At 49.8% G+C, this 17,408-nt stretch overlaps 1 protein-coding gene across 1 annotated transcript in view; it reads left to right on the top strand.

Annotated features, from left to right (window-relative positions):
• MGLL (monoglyceride lipase) overlaps window positions 1–17,408 on the top strand; it is a 99,528-nt gene that overhangs the window by 68,605 nt on the left and 13,515 nt on the right. Inside the window, exons 4-6 of the mRNA XM_016197331.2 lie at window positions 467–603; window positions 2,182–2,292; window positions 13,225–13,314. Coding sequence (XP_016052817.1) covers window positions 467–603; window positions 2,182–2,292; window positions 13,225–13,314 — 338 coding nt within the window. The remainder of the gene's footprint in view (window positions 1–466; window positions 604–2,181; window positions 2,293–13,224; window positions 13,315–17,408) is intronic.

The raw sequence follows: 17,408 nt of genomic DNA, 5'->3' as shown, positions 1-17,408 counted from the left end.
ATTTTATGTTTGTCGTACTATGTTCTGTAAATGAGGCGACACTTTATCTGATGAAAGGCTAACATGGGGATGCAACTGTGAGGGTCAAGGAACCGGGAAAACCCAGAAAAATGTTGAGCCTCATGGGTCTCACTGCTGACCACTTTGCAGAAAACGAGGCCTGGTGAGTTTCCCCGCGTACCTGCCTTTCTTTCTGCCTTAGAAACGGCCGCAGGGAAGACGTCCTGGCGACACGGGCAGGGTTTGCAGTGTGGTTCACTTCCTGACTGTGTGATCTCGGCAGGTTCCTTAAGCACCCTGTGCCTCACCTTCCTAACCTGTATAGCGGGGGAGACGGGTTCTGTGAGATGATCCGCTCGGGTTCTCAGTGAAGAGTGGCTGGTGATTCTGGTGAGGAAACTGCTGCGCTCGGGCGGAAGTCAACCTCCCAGTCACTGCAGCTCTCTTGTCTCCCATTCCCTTCCAGTGGGCCATGGACAAAGCGAAGGGGAGAGGATGGTAGTGTCCGACTTCCACGTTTTTGTCAGGGATGTGTTACAGCACGTGGATGCGGTGCAGAAAGACTACCCGGGGCTGCCCGTCTTCCTTCTGGGCCACTCCATGGTAAGTAGACCACAGAAGACCCAGTCCTGAGCGGGCCTGTGGTGGGTGCGCAGTGCGAGAACACCGTGATGGAGAAGGGGCCCTGCCTCCCTCCTCATCCCATCTCCCGGCCTGGCTGGCACACCCCACTCTGCACTTGGAGTTCCCAGGCAATTTAGTGCCTAGGAAACAGGTCAGGTTCTGAGTCCCAGAGACAGCCCCAGAGGGAGCTCAGAGTGGCCGGTTACTTCCTCCAGGGCCCAAGGCACCAGGAGGTGGCCCAGCAGTCCTTACTGAGGAGCTCAGGTGTGGGGCACTTTGAGAAACTGATCTTTTTTTTTTTAACCCTGCCTCTACCTCAGTGCCATTTCATAGTGAGGCTCTCAAGGGCACTTCTGCTCCCTGCAGAGCCACTTCTCAGAGCAGGGACGGTGCTTCAGTCAGTGAGAAGCACGCAGAATGTGCCAAAACCCTGCCTGCTGGCTTCAGAGCTGTCCAAGTGGGAACTAGGGACAAAGGCTCGCCGTGGACCCAATTCCTTAACGGTTGTTCAGAATCCTTTTCACCCTTTAAATTTATAAAATCCTATAAGAATTAACCAAGTATAATCTTTAAATTGAGGGTTCTGAAACTGGCAGCGGCCAGGGCAAATCTTCCTCCGAACAACCTGACAGGTTGGCTGGCAGAGAATTTGAACTACTTGATTTTTTAAAAAAACATCTTTTTATTGTATTTATTTTTAATTTTTAAATATGTCTTTATTGATTTCAGAGAGAGGAAGGGAGAGGGAGAGAGAGATAGAAACATCAGTGTTGAGAGAGAGTCATTGATTGGCTGCCTCCTGCACCACCCCACTTCTGGGGATCGAGCCCGAAACCCGGGCGTGTACTCTGATCGGGAATCAAACTGTGACCTCCTGGTTTGTGGGTTGACGACACTCAACCACTGAGCTGTGCCGGTTGGGCCGAACTGCTCGATTTTGAATTTGGGGAAACTTTTCACTCTAGAGCAGAGCTTCCACCCCCTTTATCACATCACAGCCTGGCTCTGTTCCTGCATTTCTCTTACCTGCCTGGCCCCCGTGAGCATTTGCAGTTTCAACCCTTGGTTCAGATTACTTGCAGCTTCAGCAAACAGCCAAGGCTTCAGACCTTCAGCACCATCCATGTTCACTAAGTATTTTTCTTGGTACCTGAATTTCTGGAACCTTTACTGAACCAGGGGCGTAGGGGGTTCTTATTATCATCAGATTAAAAACAAAACAAAACAAAAAACCCTCTGATTAAGCCTGACAGAATGGATGAATTGGATGTCTGCCAGCTTTTGGTTTGAAGCAAAGTAGGAATGTGTTATTGTTTAACTTGCAGCCCACAAGCAGGAACCTTATTTGTATCTCTCTGAAATGTTTGCTCTTGGGGGAATAAATGTAATAAAATAATTGCAGACCCAGTTTATCCAACACTCGATGGTGCCTAGTCCAGGGTGGACCTCCTTGGGACTCTTGGGCCAGGCTTAGGAGGACCTGATCCATGGAGTTCATTAGAAATCAGGTGCTGGGGGAAGCCAGCACACAGCAACTCTGCCCGTTTTGTGTTGCAGGGAGGTGCCATCGCCATCCTCACGGCTGCAGAGAGGCCAGGCCACTTCTCCGGTATGGTTCTCATTTCACCTTTGGTTTTGGCCAATCCGGAGTCCGCAACAACTTTCAAGGTAAATGGACTTCTGGTTCTGTGAAACTCCTGTAGCTTCCCCGGGATCTCCATTTGTAGCTAGAGTCTGGGGCAAAGGGCCAAAGTCCATTTGGACAAATATCAAACATTATTGCCACTGGGGTTCTACAATTTCTGTAACCAGGTGCTTTTTTCCCCAAAGACAAAAGAAAAATGACTTCCTGTTTGTGCATGTTTTATTGGTGACTGTTACAAGGAGGAAGGATTATATGTGTTAGGAATCCAGCAAAGTAACCTTTTGTTAAAAAGTCACAAGCAAGACTCAAGCTGATTTTCACTGAATATTTGCCAGCTTCAGCCAAAAGTGCACAGCAAGTGGAATTGCAGGCTATTTGTAATTGCAACATAGAGTGGTGTTCGCTGTAGCTCTCCCCCCATCCCGGAGCACTTTGCCCTCAGATTCTAACCCAGTCATCATTTTGTTGTTCTGGTTAAGATGTTACACAGTGGCACGTGTGTATAACTCTTGGTTCTGGGGCTTTGAGCTACTTTAACAAGGCAAACAAGCCAATAATACCACCAGAAGTAGAGCAGATGCCTTCTTCCCCTGAGAAAGGAGAGGAAACTGGTCCTCAGCAGGGCTGCTTAATTGTGAATATGGGTTGTTGACATGATAGGCCTGTCTTGAAGGGCATGAGGTTTGAGAGAGATAATAACCCTGTGTATCTTCAAGGAATGCTCCATCTCACCTGAGTGCTAGGTGGGACTGCTGCCTCCTGAGCCAGTTCTCGGATCTCTCAAAGGAGCAGGAAGGGTGAGGTGATGGCTCACAGGGCCGGGGGGAAGTGGGCAGCCATTAGCCCACATGCTTACCCTACTTTCCCTGGCCTCACCATCAAATGACAGTAGGATCATTTAAATCATTGCCTTAGCTCAGATGCCTTTGATATTCTCCCGAGGATCCAAACAGGGGAACACAGGACGGGGAACACAACCTTTCAGAATGTTCTCAAATGTTTCCTATAGCCCACAGCCACTGACTTAATCCCTAAAGGTGGGCTGGCAGGTCCTGCATAGGGGCTTTCAGTTAGGTACCGGAAATTTCACCAATTTCAGATGAGAACAGGTTGAGCAAAAGAGAAACCTGGAACTATCTGATAGTTTAACCAGAGAACAGCAATTTACTTAATTTGAGGAAGGAGGGAGAGGGCTAGCTGTTTTGAATTTTACTCAGGTTTAAAGAAATCACTACTGCTTTATTGTAATTGACTGGAATTAGTAAATTTTAGTGCTGTGTGGGACAGCAGTGGAGGCGGGAGCCCCAGGTGTCTGCCACGGAAAGAGACAAGGTCATCCACAGAATCACAGGTGGCCATTTAAATGTGCAAGAGGGGACATGGCCTCCTGGACACCTCCCATCGTGACTGTGATTGCATAATGTGAGCCAAATCAGGGCTCTTGTCCAAATAGACTAAACAAGACCAGGGTCACGGAGGAGAGGGAAGTTCCCTCTGCTGTCCATGTGCTTGGAGGCACGTGCTTGAGATTTACTCAGCTCGGTGAGTGCCAGGCATGTGCTGTGCTCTTACTTGCATCATCTCACTGCGCTGCCATCATCAACCTAGAGGGAGGTCATGACCTGCATTTTATGGCTTGGGTCAGATGAGTGACTTGCCAAGATCACACAACTTGTGTGATGGATTTGAATGCAGGGCTGTACACTCCTCATCTAGGGTGTTTCCCCCTAGAAGGAAGTATTCTACACTGGACACTTTCCCTTAGAGAAAAGCCAGGGACTGTGAGGCTTTTCATATGATGCACACGAGGGTCGTGGCAGCTGAGCCCTGAGGTGGAGTCGGCAAGGTTTCCTCCCAGAGTCACTGGTAGAGGCGGAATTTCTGGACAAGGCCGCAAGAACATGAGCTTTCAGAGCCCTGTGCGAATAGATTCACCTTCTCAAGTCAAGGGCCAGCTGTCCCCGGGGAATGCAGGTCTCTTCTTATTGACCAACACAAATAGATTTCCTGTTGCCCTCAGACCCGAGGGCACGTGCTCGCCACCAGGGGTTCTGCTGCTGCCTCTGGCTGTTGGGCAGTCTTGACTGATAGAGTCTATGATTCATCTGTCTACCCACCCCAGAGGACTTGATAACCCTGTCTGACAACCTTCCAGAGTTTCGTTGAATCCTTTTTTTTTTTTTTTAACTTAATTTTAAAAAATTTTTAGTATAATACACTTACATGAGGGAAGGCTCCGTGCCTGGTTGGAGGTGGGGAACCAGAGTTAGAGGGAGTGGATGCATCTTCTGCGGACACACATGCACACTCCGTTTGCTCCTGTGTTTTACACGCATGGAACATGTTCCCTCGCTTTTTGTTTCATTGCTCTCTCTTGGTTGGTTGATTTATTTTTGTGAGTTTTGGGTTGAATTTGGCCACTTTGCAGAGCAGTTCATCTTAGTGCTCCTCCCCATCAGAATAACGAGAGGCCCACTGCAGGATGAGGTCTGGACTAGGTGAGGCCCTGCTGTGGGATGAGCTCTGGGTTAGGTAAAGGCCTATTATAAAATGGTCTATGGATTAGGTGAGGCCCTGGTGTAAAATGGGTTTCGGATTAGGTGAGTTCCTGCTATAGGATGAGCCTTGGATTAGTTGAGGCCCCACCGTGGAATGGGCTCTGGATTAACTGAGGTTCTGCTGTTGCATTAGGTGAGGCACTGGATTAGTTAGGGTTTTGCTCCGGGATGGGCTCTGGATTAGGTGATGCCCGGTTGACCAACCTTCAGGTCCTTTATTTGCAGTGGTTTGCTCTTATGGACCCAAAGGTGGACAGATGTCTATAGGCCACCTCCTGCTGAGAAAACTTAGGCTCAGGAGGGACCTGTCTGTGTCAGTGGCACTGTCAGGGGGCCACAAAATGTAGAGCCTCATGACTCTTCACCCAGAGCTCAGCTCAGGACTTTTCAAAGGTTTGTGTCATGGCCCGGAGTTCCTCCTATAGAGGTTCTTGAAATCCTTAAAGAAGCACACAGAGTGAGATCTCAAGCTTTTCACTACAGAGGGTCATGTAGAAGGTAACATAAGACTATTGACATAAGAAATGTCCAAACCTGAAGAGAATTTTTATGAGTTTATTGGGGCCAAACTGATTACATATGCTGGGGAGAAAGATGCCAAATGCTCCCAAGAATGACAGTTTTGCAGTTTCTTTTATGCATCTGAAACTAAGGGGAGGAACTTAAGGAAGATTATATGGAGGTAGGAGAAAGCAAGGTGGGAGTCAGATTACAGGGTCAGATTTGCCGTCTTGGCAGTTTATCTGAGAAGGAGGGGTGTGAAAGTGGGCATTTCAAAGGTGTGTTAACCTAGATGCACAGAAACAGTGGACGGGACTTGCTTAAAGCAAAGCCTTTTAGTGAAGAAGGCATATGCCTAGGGAGTGACGACTATGATCAGATCACCCTGTGAGGTTACTTTCCATAGGACCCCTTTATTTGTCCATATCCCACACCCTGAAAAGTGAGAACCCCAGGTCTGTCTCCCCCACCACCGCTGCCAATCCTGCACACAGCTGGTTTTCACCTCGATGCTCTGTTTTCAACAAGCTGGGTTGGGCAGAGGCTTCTGGCCTCCAAACACTGTGCTAAGAATGTGGTTGCAGAAGAGAAATGAGAGCAGGAGAAATTTAGAAACAAAAATCCAGTGCATTAGACCAGGTCTCGGCTATTTACGAGGTCATTTCATGGGGATTTTGCCCTGGGGAAGGCAGGGCTGGAGTAATACCAGAAATAGAGGGGAAACCCTTGGCTGCCCAGATGGGAGGATGCCAGACTCTGAGCTAAAGGGGTCTCCTCACCTGACCTCACCCGGGAGAACACCAGGACTGCGCCGCAGGCTGCAGAGCACCTCCTTTCTCTGAGAGATCCTAGGGTCAGGACCAAAATCACCCTGGGCAGAACCTGGGGTCAGGATGCGGCCCAGCCTGCTGGGAGGCTAGTCTTCTAAATGACCTTCCTGCCTGTTGCCTGGAGGCCATCTCCTGGGGTCCAGGGTGAGGTGCAGGAGCCAGCCCAGGGCTTCCAGATGCTTCCACTCCCCACCAACCAGGGCATCCAGCCAAGTGTGACAAGTGAGTGGCCGCTATGAACCTGTCACTCCTTGGTTGACATCCTCTCCATCACCATCCTACAAGGAGGGAAAATTATTCTCAATTTACAGACAAGGAAATGAGGCCCATTGTCTCACTCAAGGTCAACTTGAGCACCAGCTCAGCTAGCTTTTGTGGCAGGATGCTCCCTTTCACCCCAAAACCCGCCCAAATCAGCTTTCCTTAACTCTAACCCACTTCCTAACTGAATGTCACTCATCTGTTTTTAGTCACCAGCATCCAGAAGGCGGTTGGAGCTGTGGCGGTTGGAGGGGAAAAGGGCGGGGTGTGGGGGAATTGCTCTTTCAAACTTCAAGTACAGCTAGATCCAGGAGTTAGGGACTTAGCTGTGCTCTTGAATTTGGCAGGAGCGATGCACCATGAGGCATTGCTACCTCGGTCCTGCAGCCACTGCTCTCTTAACAGCTGGGGGTTCAGACTTCTAGACATTCAGGACTTGGGGAAGGAGTTAGGGCCCCAGCACATGGGGAGCCCTAGCTGCCAGCAAGTGTTCAGTCCTTCCCCAGGGCTTACCAAAAAGGGCCTGCAGTGCTTTCTATTCTACATCTGCTGGAGGGCCCACTTTCCCTCTGGAGACAGTCTGGGCTGTCCTCTGACCATTGCAGTGATGCCAACCCCACAGGAGGCGTGGAGCTATAGCCTGTCAACCTGCTGGAGCCACTTTAGAAGATAACGATTGTAATTACCTCCCTCATGTCAAGTATGTCATGAGCAGAAGCTTTTAAATGATCTTAAGGGGCTGTTAAAACCTTTCATATCAATAAAGGCATTTGTGCAAGTCGCTAGTGTTTAAAGTGATGGGCCTGCAGTTAATCCCGGAATGCCACAAGGGCACGTCAAGGACATGACACATTCCAGTCTGTTGCTCCTCAGGAAGTGAACCTAGTTTCTGGGAAGTTGTCCTCTTTTGTGAGTGAAATGATTTGGCGTTTTAGCTCTGATGTGACATTTGTTGCAAAGCTGCAGGTCATATACTTTTTCTGAAGCCTCCTTTCAACAATGCCAGCATGTGCTCATTCCTTCGCAGCCAACAGCAATTTATTGAGCTTCTCCTGGGGCCAGAAGCCCAAAGGGCAGTTAAGAACCAGCTCTGTGGGAATCAGGTGTCAGGTAACCTTCCCAGCAACCTTTCAGTGTTCGTTTTATCACCCCCATTTTAGAGATGAAGAAACTGAGGGATCATAGATTTTCTTGGGGGTGCAGAACCGGAGGTCTGATGCAAATTGGCCTGGTTCCCAGTCTCTGAGTCTGATTCCTCCACTTCATCACCTCCCCTTTCTGGGGCTGGTGTCCATTGACTGTGTGTCCATTCATCGTGGGTCTCGGCCCCCAAATTATCCTCAAGCAATGAGACCTGGAGTCCCTGTTGAGTCGGTGTCACTGAGATCTCTGTGGTTGCACAACCTTGACTTAGCCTTAGCTGATGGTGGGGGTCTCTCACTTCAAGGAGGGCCCATTCAGGGTCATCCCTCTCTTGAGCTGGATCCGAGGCTCTCTTCACACTCCTGCAGGATTATCCGAAGATTTTGGTCGAAATGGCATCAAGAGTGGTAAAACATTGGATTCCACCTTCTTTATGGGTGAGCCCCTTCACCTCCCCCTCACTTACGCCATGGCTTCCTTGGTGTTCCCTTGGAAATAGGTATGGGCTCTCGAGACTGACAGCAGAGGCCGAAGGAGCTTATGACAGGAAGCAGCAGCTGCCACTCAGGCGACCTGGACAAAACCGATCCTTCTGGGTGTGGGGTCTCTGCCAGGCTCTTTCCATCCCCTACTGCTTCCTTACTACCGGACCTCGAGACCCCTTCTCCACCCTTCTGTGTTCCTTCAATCGACCCACTGCCTCTGCTTAATTCTGTCTGCCCCAGGGCACCTTTCCTCCATCAGACATCAGGGTAACAACATCAACAAAGCTGCAGAGGACGGGAGGGAGAGGGGTTCTCTTTGGCGACTATTCAAATCATCCTTGCTCCTGCATCCTTCTTGGATCTTTTGCGGGGAAGAGGCTAAGCACCTAATTTTTTTAAAGCTGTGACATTATTGTCATCAAAAGATTTGCCTCTACCCAATTAAATCTGTTAGAAACGTGGTTTGGAACTTACTGTGCAGGTTTAGAAAAAGAGCTAAGGGCCCTGGCCGGTGTGGCTCAGCGGTTAGAGTGTCGGCAGCGCACCAAAGGGTCATTGGTTTGATTCCTGGTCAAGGGCACGTACCTGGGTTGCAGGTTCGATCTTCTCTCGTGGATGTTTCTCCCTCTTGCTCTTTCTCTCTCTGTCTGTCTCTTTGTCCCCTCCTGCTTCCATCACTCTAAAAAAAAGCAATGAAAAAAAATATCCTCGGATGGATGGATGGATGGATGGATGGATGGAAGGAAGGAAGGAAGGAAGGAAGGAAGGAAGGAAGGAAGGAAGGAAGGAAGGAAGAAAATTGAGGCTCAGGGCCATCCAAACATCTCACTGTGGTGCCTTTGAAAGGGCAGTTTGCCCTTCCTAGACATCTGTGCCCCTCCCCCTCTGACCAGTGGGGGTCAGGGGCACTCTCTACTCTGGCTGCACTTTGGAATCACCCAGGGAGCTTTTAAAAACAACAACACTGATTTCAGGGTCCCAACTCAATCCGAATCTCTCGATGGGACCTGGGAAGAGGCATTTGTGATGCTTCTCTGAGACACAGCAGCTGCTAGTCCCTGAAAGTTCAAACACACACTAATGCCTCCAGGGTTCCTGTGAAAATGCAGCTCCGGGTCTGATAGGCCTCGCTGCTCCAGGAGCACGCACATGGTGCTGCTTGTCTGAGGGCCGCTCGTAGAGCAGGGAGGCCGTGGAACATCAGGAAGGGCCAGGCTGCCAGTTGGGTGTGCTACCAATACGCTGACTGCATGGAAGAAACAGAATGTTCAAAACCAAGTGCTGTCTTCCTGGGAATCTGGGAAGACAGGGAGCCACAGGTCACTTCTGGGGACCCCTCACTCAAGACAGCTTTTTATTCTTTTCTCTCATGGCGCCTCTCCCATGAGGGGTGTGTCCACCTCAAGCCTCTGCATGCATTCTCCCAAGTGTTAACTCACACCCAGGGCTTAGTAATCACCTATAGGCTGAGACTTTTCTGTTCCCGGGGTGACATCTTGTGGGGTTTAGTGACAGGACCCAACCATGCAGAACGGAGAACAGGCAGTGATTAATATCTGCACACCGACCCCTCATCTATATGTGTAACTGAACATCCAGTTCTCATTGCTAGGACACCAGCATCCTCCACTACACTCAGCCAATGGAGTTGTGTTGTCATGAGCTGGTCCTTTTAGGGGCATTCATCCATCCTAAACCCGCCTGCATCAGCTCCCTTAGATGAGCGAGAACAGCTGCCCGAGAGTCCTTGTGGTAGGAGGCATACAGCTGCACACGTCCCCTGGCCCAGCCACCTGCCACCTCCAGTCCTAAGCATGATGTGTCCTTGCCACATCTCCTCCTGTTTGTGCTTTGGGCAGTAGGTCATTGGCAGCTGCAGGAGTCCTCACCAGGACTTGGCTCCTTGTCCTTGGAAGGGAGGTGTAAGGTGGTCAGCTGACCTGCCATTAATTGTTGAGTTTCCTCTAGGGACCAAACACCTGCCCTTTTCATTTTACTCAAAGCAAATACTTCTCCAGAAATGCTCCTCCTCTTTTTGCATATGAAGCTCTTTTCCTAAAAGCACCATTTAGCTGCAGAAAGTTCGCCTGTTGAGAGGAAGAAAAGACCACTCGCTCGAAGAAAGTACAGAACAAATGTTTTCCTGTAATTGTCTCCAGGAGGCAGAGTCCTTCCTGGCTTTCTAGTCCCCTCACCTTCCCGTGAAACCGAGCAGGGTGTTTCCAGCCATAGCATGGCCTTTTCGGATTCCTGTCGAGCCTAAACTGTCGGCATCTTCTCCTGGAAATGGAGGCCTTGCCACTTTTGGATAGAAGTGTTTTGGTTTAAGGAATACACATCCGAAGATGAAGGTAAATCTGCCCAGGTCCCCGCAGAATCAGGTGGTGAGCAACAGAACATAAATTGTTGGCGCCCTGGCCAGTTTGGCTCAGTGGTTAGAGCGTCAGCCCCTGGACCGAAGGGTCACAGATTCGATTCCAGCCAAGGGCACGTACCTCAGTTGCAGGCTCCATCCCCGGTACCCCAGGGGTGCATGCAGGAGGCAACCAATTAATGTGTCTCTCCCCCCCCCCCTCCACTCTCTCTGAAAAGCAACGGGGAAAAATATCCTCAGGTGAGGATTTGAAAAACAAACAAAAAAATCCATATATTGTTGGCAAGCCTGCTGGTGCGCTTCAGAGAAATGGAATGAGAACTGCATGGTCTCTCTCCCCCTCGGTTCTGCTCAGCTGTTCCTCTGTTCTGCTTGGTTCTCTTAAGGGTGAGTGCTGAGGTGCTGCATCCCTGGGTCTTTTCCTGGCTTTTGGCCAATCTGATCTGGAAATGGTAGAAAGCTGTCTTGCAGAAAAACAGCTGTGTCCTTGAGAAGGCCACGCTGAGCCAAGCAGGCAGACAGCCCAAATGGGGCAGCAGGGTCTGCACAAGGCCCCATCAAACACAGCCACCCCTCGATTCCTGAGCATGGCAGGGTCACATATGGAGTCAACTCTCAGCCCTGTGTCCACTCAGGGAGCTGTGGGAGCTGTGGGCAAGTCACTGAGAACAGCAGACTAGCTTGAGGTCGGGTCTGCAAACTTTGGGAGACATTAAGGTTTTTCCTCATAGTGTTGCCCTTGGTGGAGGAAATGATCCCTAAAAGTCCATTCTCCTCACACAATCAGAGTCCAGTGAAGGCTCCGAGCTGGCACCCACTGCCTCTCTGTGCCCCCCCCCCCCCCAGTGCACTTCTCATCTGCTGTGTTTTCTTTTTATTAAACATTTTTAACCATTGAAAGCATAGATACCAACTTCTGAATTTAAGTTCCTAGGGTAGCCTGTAGATCCTGGAGGTCACAGACATTTGATCTGTGTTTGGGAACACCCAATTCCTTCCCTTTCGTAAAACTTCCAGAATTCTGAACCCTTCTGGTTCTGTATCTGTTCCCAACCCCACCTTGGCTCTTGAGCCTGCCCAATAGATCATGTCCATTCCACGAGGCTTCAGACTGTGCTCCAAGTTGGATTTCCTTACAGTTCTGTGCGTGACTATCACAGGTCAGCTCAGAGCTTGGCAGTAGTACCTGGCACATTGCTGGCAGCAAGTCAGTGTGCATGGGGTTTACTTGCTGAACACTAGGCTTGGGGTGCAATGAACTACAACAGCCTTAGAGGCAGGTGGCTGCCATCCTTGCACTGAAAGATGGAGAGTGGGCCGTGTGGATTTCAGAACAGGCGTATGCGTGTGTGTTCTTTTAGGAGCAAAGCCCTGCCTGGTTCCTGGCGGTGTGAGGTTACATCATGCTTGTGCAGCCCAAGGAATGGGACGTTTTATAGCTCTACGTGTAAAGGGAGATTGGGCAGTACGGCAGTTGTGTCACCATGGGGAGTATCAGTGCTGCTGCTCCTGATCATCCACAGGAAAGGTTGGCTTCTCAGCCGCACTCATACAGGGGAGAGAGGGAGAATAATGAAGGCTGGTGGCATAAAAGGAAAGAGTGGCCTCGCCCAGACCCTTGTCCCCTTTCCAGCTGACCTCACGGTGGGGTGCTGAGCCTCTGTTTTCTTGCCTGTGAAATCAGGATAAACCCTCACCTCACAGCATTTGTGTCAAGATTAAAAAACTGGCACCTATGACTGTGCCTCTACTATGCCCGATGCACCAAAAGATTGTTACCCAGTAGATGTCAGTGCTTCTCTCCCTACCAAGGGTACTGAGGGGACATCACCTAGCTCCATGACATTCGCCCTCAGCATGCACTGAGCATTCACTGTTTGCCACCTTCTGTGTGATTCTAATTTCAGCATTTCACAGCTCACTTTTGAAATAGCATCTTTCATCCCTGAGCGTCTATGCACAGTGCAGAAATGAGAACAGTCCCCCTCTGCAGTCAGAAGTGTGAGCTCCAGGTTCATGCTTTTCCTGGGGAAACACAAGATCCAGCAGGAGAAATGGGGTGGTGGGGTGGGGCAGGGCAGGAAGGCCTGTACCTGAATCAGGTTCAAGTTCAAGGAGCATGTATTAAACACCTACTGTGTGTTCAATGCTTTTGCACATAGTAGTCTCCCGTGGCAGCTAAGGAAACAGAGGCTCAGTGATGGTCGGCTCTATGTCCACATGCATGAGACAGCACAGCCAGGAATCAAATGAGGTCTCATTCCCTCTGCCACACATCTCCTAATCAGGCTTGGTGACTATTTCTGTTCCCCTCTGAGAGAAACCATGACAATCGACAGATTCTTTCAGATCAGAGCAGGTTCCTTTGGAGCCTTCTAAGCCATCTGGCTTCACTCACAGGTGACAGGTGATTCTGCTCCTGCTGTGTTTTTTCAGATCCTCTGAGAAGTGGCTTGTGGCTTGTGCAGAAATGCTCAGCCAGGCAGCTCCTGCAAATAATTCAGAATCACAACTGGGAGGGCTACCGCACAGAATCCAGAGCAGGCAGAAAATAGCCATGGCATTCCCTCCGCCAGCCCTGGTGGCCACCTCTCCCCCACTCCCCACAGGGAACCGAGCTAGACTAATTCGAGGCTGTCTGAGTCAGAGCAGGGAAAGTCCTGGGGCTCCCAGCCTTGGGAAGTAATCCTGGCTGATGTTCAGTTTGGGTATCACTTTCCTTAATTTACTGTAAACTGTCCTGTGGGCCGAGCTGGGCATAGATCCCACTGCACTCACACCCTTGTTTTCCCTCCCTGGTTAGGTCCTTGCTGCGAAGGTTCTCAACCTTGTCCTACCAAACATGTCCCTGGGCCCGATCGACTCCAGCGTGCTCTCTCGGAATAAGACGGAGGTGAGAGTCTTTCTGAAAAACCAGGGGGTAGCTGGGGCTGGTGAGGGAGTGAAGGCAGCAGCCCCAGTGGGAAATCTGAGTTTTAGCGCTCTCTGTGGCATTTTGCTGCCCCTTTGCCGAGGCCCTGAGTGAAGTGATGGGGACATGAAGGTGCGTGAGAGGCCGTCTGGCTTCAGGATTGGGGGGGAAGGGATAAGTGGTCGTGATGTCTGAGCTGTGCCCTAAATGTGCAAAAGAGCTAACCAGATAAAGTCGTGTGTATATCAGCCAGGTCTCTTTTGGTTGTAAGGGACAGAAACTTAACTTAAAATTAGTTAAGCAAATTTAAAAGTGAAATTTATTGGTGAATATAATAAAGGCCTTGGGCACGGGTGGATCCAAGGGCTCAAAAGTCTTGTTCACCATCCATTCTCCCCAGGTCTCATATCCCCTGGTTTGCCTCATCCCCTACCAAACCTGGCCCAAGTGGAGGCAGAGACGGCCACTGGCAGCTTTACATGAGCAACCCCAGCGGAAAGACACCACTTTCCAAGAAAAGTCCCAGGGCTGATTTTTATTGGCTGATTGTCCAAGCCTGGATTATTTATCCAGGAAAGGGGTCAGTGTCAACCCCACCCAACCTCAAGGACCGAGAGTATGGGAAGGGGGCAGAATTGGGATAGAGTAGCAGAGGACAGAAGAATGGATTCAGGCCAGGCCAAATGTCCTGTGGGTTGTGGGAACGGTGCAGGGCTAAAGGGGAATCAGAGGGAAAAGATTTGAGTGGAGGAAATGGCAAGAGTAATGAGCCCTGGCGTGGAAAGAGGACAGCCCATTTGCAGAACAGCCAATAGTTTGGTTCAACCACATGTAGGGCAGCAAGTGAGTGTCGAGGGCTAAACTGAGGTCAGATCATGAGTTAACCCACGAACTTCATCTCCCAGGAGTTACTGCCCTGCCAGGAGTATGTTACAGCCCCCCAAACAGCGCGGTACTGCCTTCTATAAAAGCAAAACCAGGAAAAAAAAGAAATAAAGGAAGGGAGAGAGGGAAGGAGGGAGGAAGGAAAGGAGGGAAGGAGGAAGGAAAGAGAGGGAGGGAGGGAAGGAGGGAGGAAATGAAAGCAAAACCAACTGAGAGAAGCTTAGAAAGAAGAGGCAAGGTGGCTTTGGGAGAGAGAAATAAGTTGGGAGGTTGTGCCATCAGTTGATGTCACCGCCTCTGGGACCAGGCACTAAGGTCAGCATGAACAAAGGGTCAAGATCAACAGTGTGCCTGAGACACTGGGTCTGAGCAGAGTTCAAAACCCCAGAAACTCAGGTTCGTCTGTTAAGATACTGCTCAGTGAACCAACCTACCTCCCAAAGTTTAGCGAAAGGCCAGCACCCGTCCCTGCCTTTGAGTGGGCCTAGTGCTCTGCTCCAGGTGGGTGCTGTGTGCTCACCCACTCAGGGCAGCCCCAGATGAGCAGACTGAGGCTCTGCAAGATGAGAGGACTTGCCTGGGTCACCCACTGGTGGGACCAGCCTGAGAGCGTAGGTGGTGTGATCCCAGCCCTGCTCTGTCTGTGGCGGCGACAACCGGCTGCAAACTTACAGCCAGTGGACAGGCAGCCACTCTGGGTATCTGGAAGACACCGGAATTCTCTTCAGGATTAAGCAAATCATTTTGCCACTCCTCTGCCTCAGCTTCCCATCTTGCCTTAGGAATTTGAAATCATGAAAGTGGTGGCTTCCTAAGGACCCTGTAAAATGGAAAAGGGTGCTCTAGCTTTCCCAGGTTTCCTTGGGACTTGAGCAGTTGGACTCTAGCTTTATTATAAAATTTGACCTCCTGGCCCTCTGAGTCACTTAGAGAGTGGGCAACTAAATGCGAATCATCCCCAGTGGGTATGAAGGAGACATTCTTGATCAGGGCCAGCAGTTCCTTATGAATTAGGCTGGTGTGAGGCTCTAGGGAGTGGTGGGGCCTGTGGGGAGCCAGAGGGTATCAGATCCACCTAAGTCATCCGAGTTCAATTTTAATTTAATCTAATTTTTAAAACCCACAGTGCCTCCCAAACCCACATCTTGGGGCCACATTTGACCCAGAAGGGTCAAAGAATATTTGAGTAAAGAGAAAAAACTAAGTAATTTCAAAAGGAAGATCTGTATGTTGAAAAAGCATAACTATAGGACCCCAAAAAACCAAAGGCAAACATATATATGCTGTTTGATTTAATCCCAACATGAATGAGACCAACATTAACCTCATTTCACAGGTGAGGAAACAGGCTCAGAGGTTAAGTAACTTGTCCATGGTTACACAATCAGTCAGGGGCAGAGCTGGGATTTAAACCCATTTGATTCAAAAGCCCATGGTTGCATGCTTCCTTCCAGCTAATACTTTCAGTCATTAAGCTTTTTTCCTGTTTTGTTTTGTTTAATTTTATTGATTTTAGAGAGAGGAAAAGAGAGACAGAGAGAGGGGGAGAGAGAGAGACATCGATCAGTGGCCTTCCGCGTGTTCCCCGACTGGGGATCAAACCTGAGACCTGGAAATGCGCCCTGATAGGGAACTGAACTCACCACTTTGCGGTGTATGGGAGGGTGCTCCAGCCAACTGAGCCGTCCAGCCAGGGCTCTTTTTACTCTTTTGTAATTTCTGCTCCACGCAGCCTGCGGCCGGGGCCATTGCTCTGTGTGCGGGATTCACTTTGTGATGGGAGTCGGTGTGGAGCAGGGGCTCCTCCCCCTGCCGCATCCCCCATAGTGGCTCTGGCTTGGCCGTGCAATCTCTAGCAAAACCAATTATTTTTGCAGCAGCTGTGCTAGGACAGCAATGGGTTAAGAGAGCGAGAGGGGCCTCCCTGTGAGGTCTTTGAGAGGCAACATCCAGGTGCAAATCTGAGTCATTTCTCTCACCACCTGAAAGTACTTGGGCAAAAAGGGAGAACAAAAAAAGAGAATGAAATTATTCCAAACCCTCTTTGTTTAAAAGTAGCAATCTCAGAGTTTTTATCTCATTTTTGAAATAATGGAAAATTCCGTTGAAGGCCTTGGTGTGAAAACACAGCACAGTCTCCCATGGGATCCCTGGTTGTTTGCCCTCGTGGATCAGGTTTCTCACTGGTCAGGTAAATGGAGTGGTTCTTTAGAAACACATATAAATGTCTCTGCTAGGAAGACTTCGAGGAGGGAGGTGGCTGGTGGCTGGTCAGCACGAAAGCTGAACTCCTGCTGCAATGAACAGGAGCAAGCATTTCCATTCCTCAGCTGAGAGAATTCGCCCCCCACATGTCCAACTCTGAGCCTCCCTTTGAACCTTGTGCTGAGCTTTAAAAATAGCAACGCCCAGAGGGAAATGTGCTCAGAAAAGGCACCCCCCCATCTAACATCAGGGTGTCTTAAGGCACATCTTTAGTTAAGATATTTCCCATGGAGTGCTGCAGCTATAAAAGCCTCAAAAATAAAAGAACCGTTTGCCTAACGAGCTCACTGAAGCAGGCCCTTGGAAGAAGGGTGCAGGCTGAGGGGGTGGAGGGTGGCAGACTCCTTGGAAGGCTGTCTCTGGGGAAACAGGCTGCTTCTGCCATTCGAATGTCAAAAGCAGGATGTTTGTTTGGGGTTTGCCGTGGCAAGTGTTCTCACAACCCACCCAGGACTGTTAGCATAACGCCCTTCACCAGCGTCTCTTCACAGCTGCCAGCCCACTGACACACTGTCCTGGCCTATGTAGCCTCCAGGGCTAATGCAGAATGTGCCTTGGATTGTCTCCGCACAATCCAATGAACAGTGACTGCACCCCTCTTCTGTGTCAGACTAGCCCTTTTGTCTCCCACAGCTCCAAGAAGGCAGTCTTACTAGCAGTATTTGTATTTGTGAAAGCTTGGGCCCAGACAGGGCAAGTCACTTACCCGAGGTCACACAGCTACTAAGTAAGGCTTTGAGCCTACACCTCTCTGCTCTGAGCCAAGTGCTCTTGGCACTAAAATCCTGGGAACAAAGAAGTTGCTACTCAGGCCTTTTTTTTGTTTGTCTGCACATTTAGAGTCCCTGGTCAGAACACTGGAATACTGACATATTAATCATTCCACCCTCAGAATGTGATGAATCTCTCCCACTTTGAAAAGCCTT

Source organism: Miniopterus natalensis, chromosome 7, assembly GCF_054644295.1.
Source record: "Miniopterus natalensis isolate mMinNat1 chromosome 7, mMinNat1.hap1, whole genome shotgun sequence".
In the NCBI taxonomy this organism is placed as follows: domain Eukaryota; kingdom Metazoa; phylum Chordata; class Mammalia; order Chiroptera; family Miniopteridae; genus Miniopterus; species Miniopterus natalensis.
The sequence above is the reverse complement of the archived record's forward strand: the minus strand, read 5'-3'. Positions and strand labels throughout refer to the sequence as shown.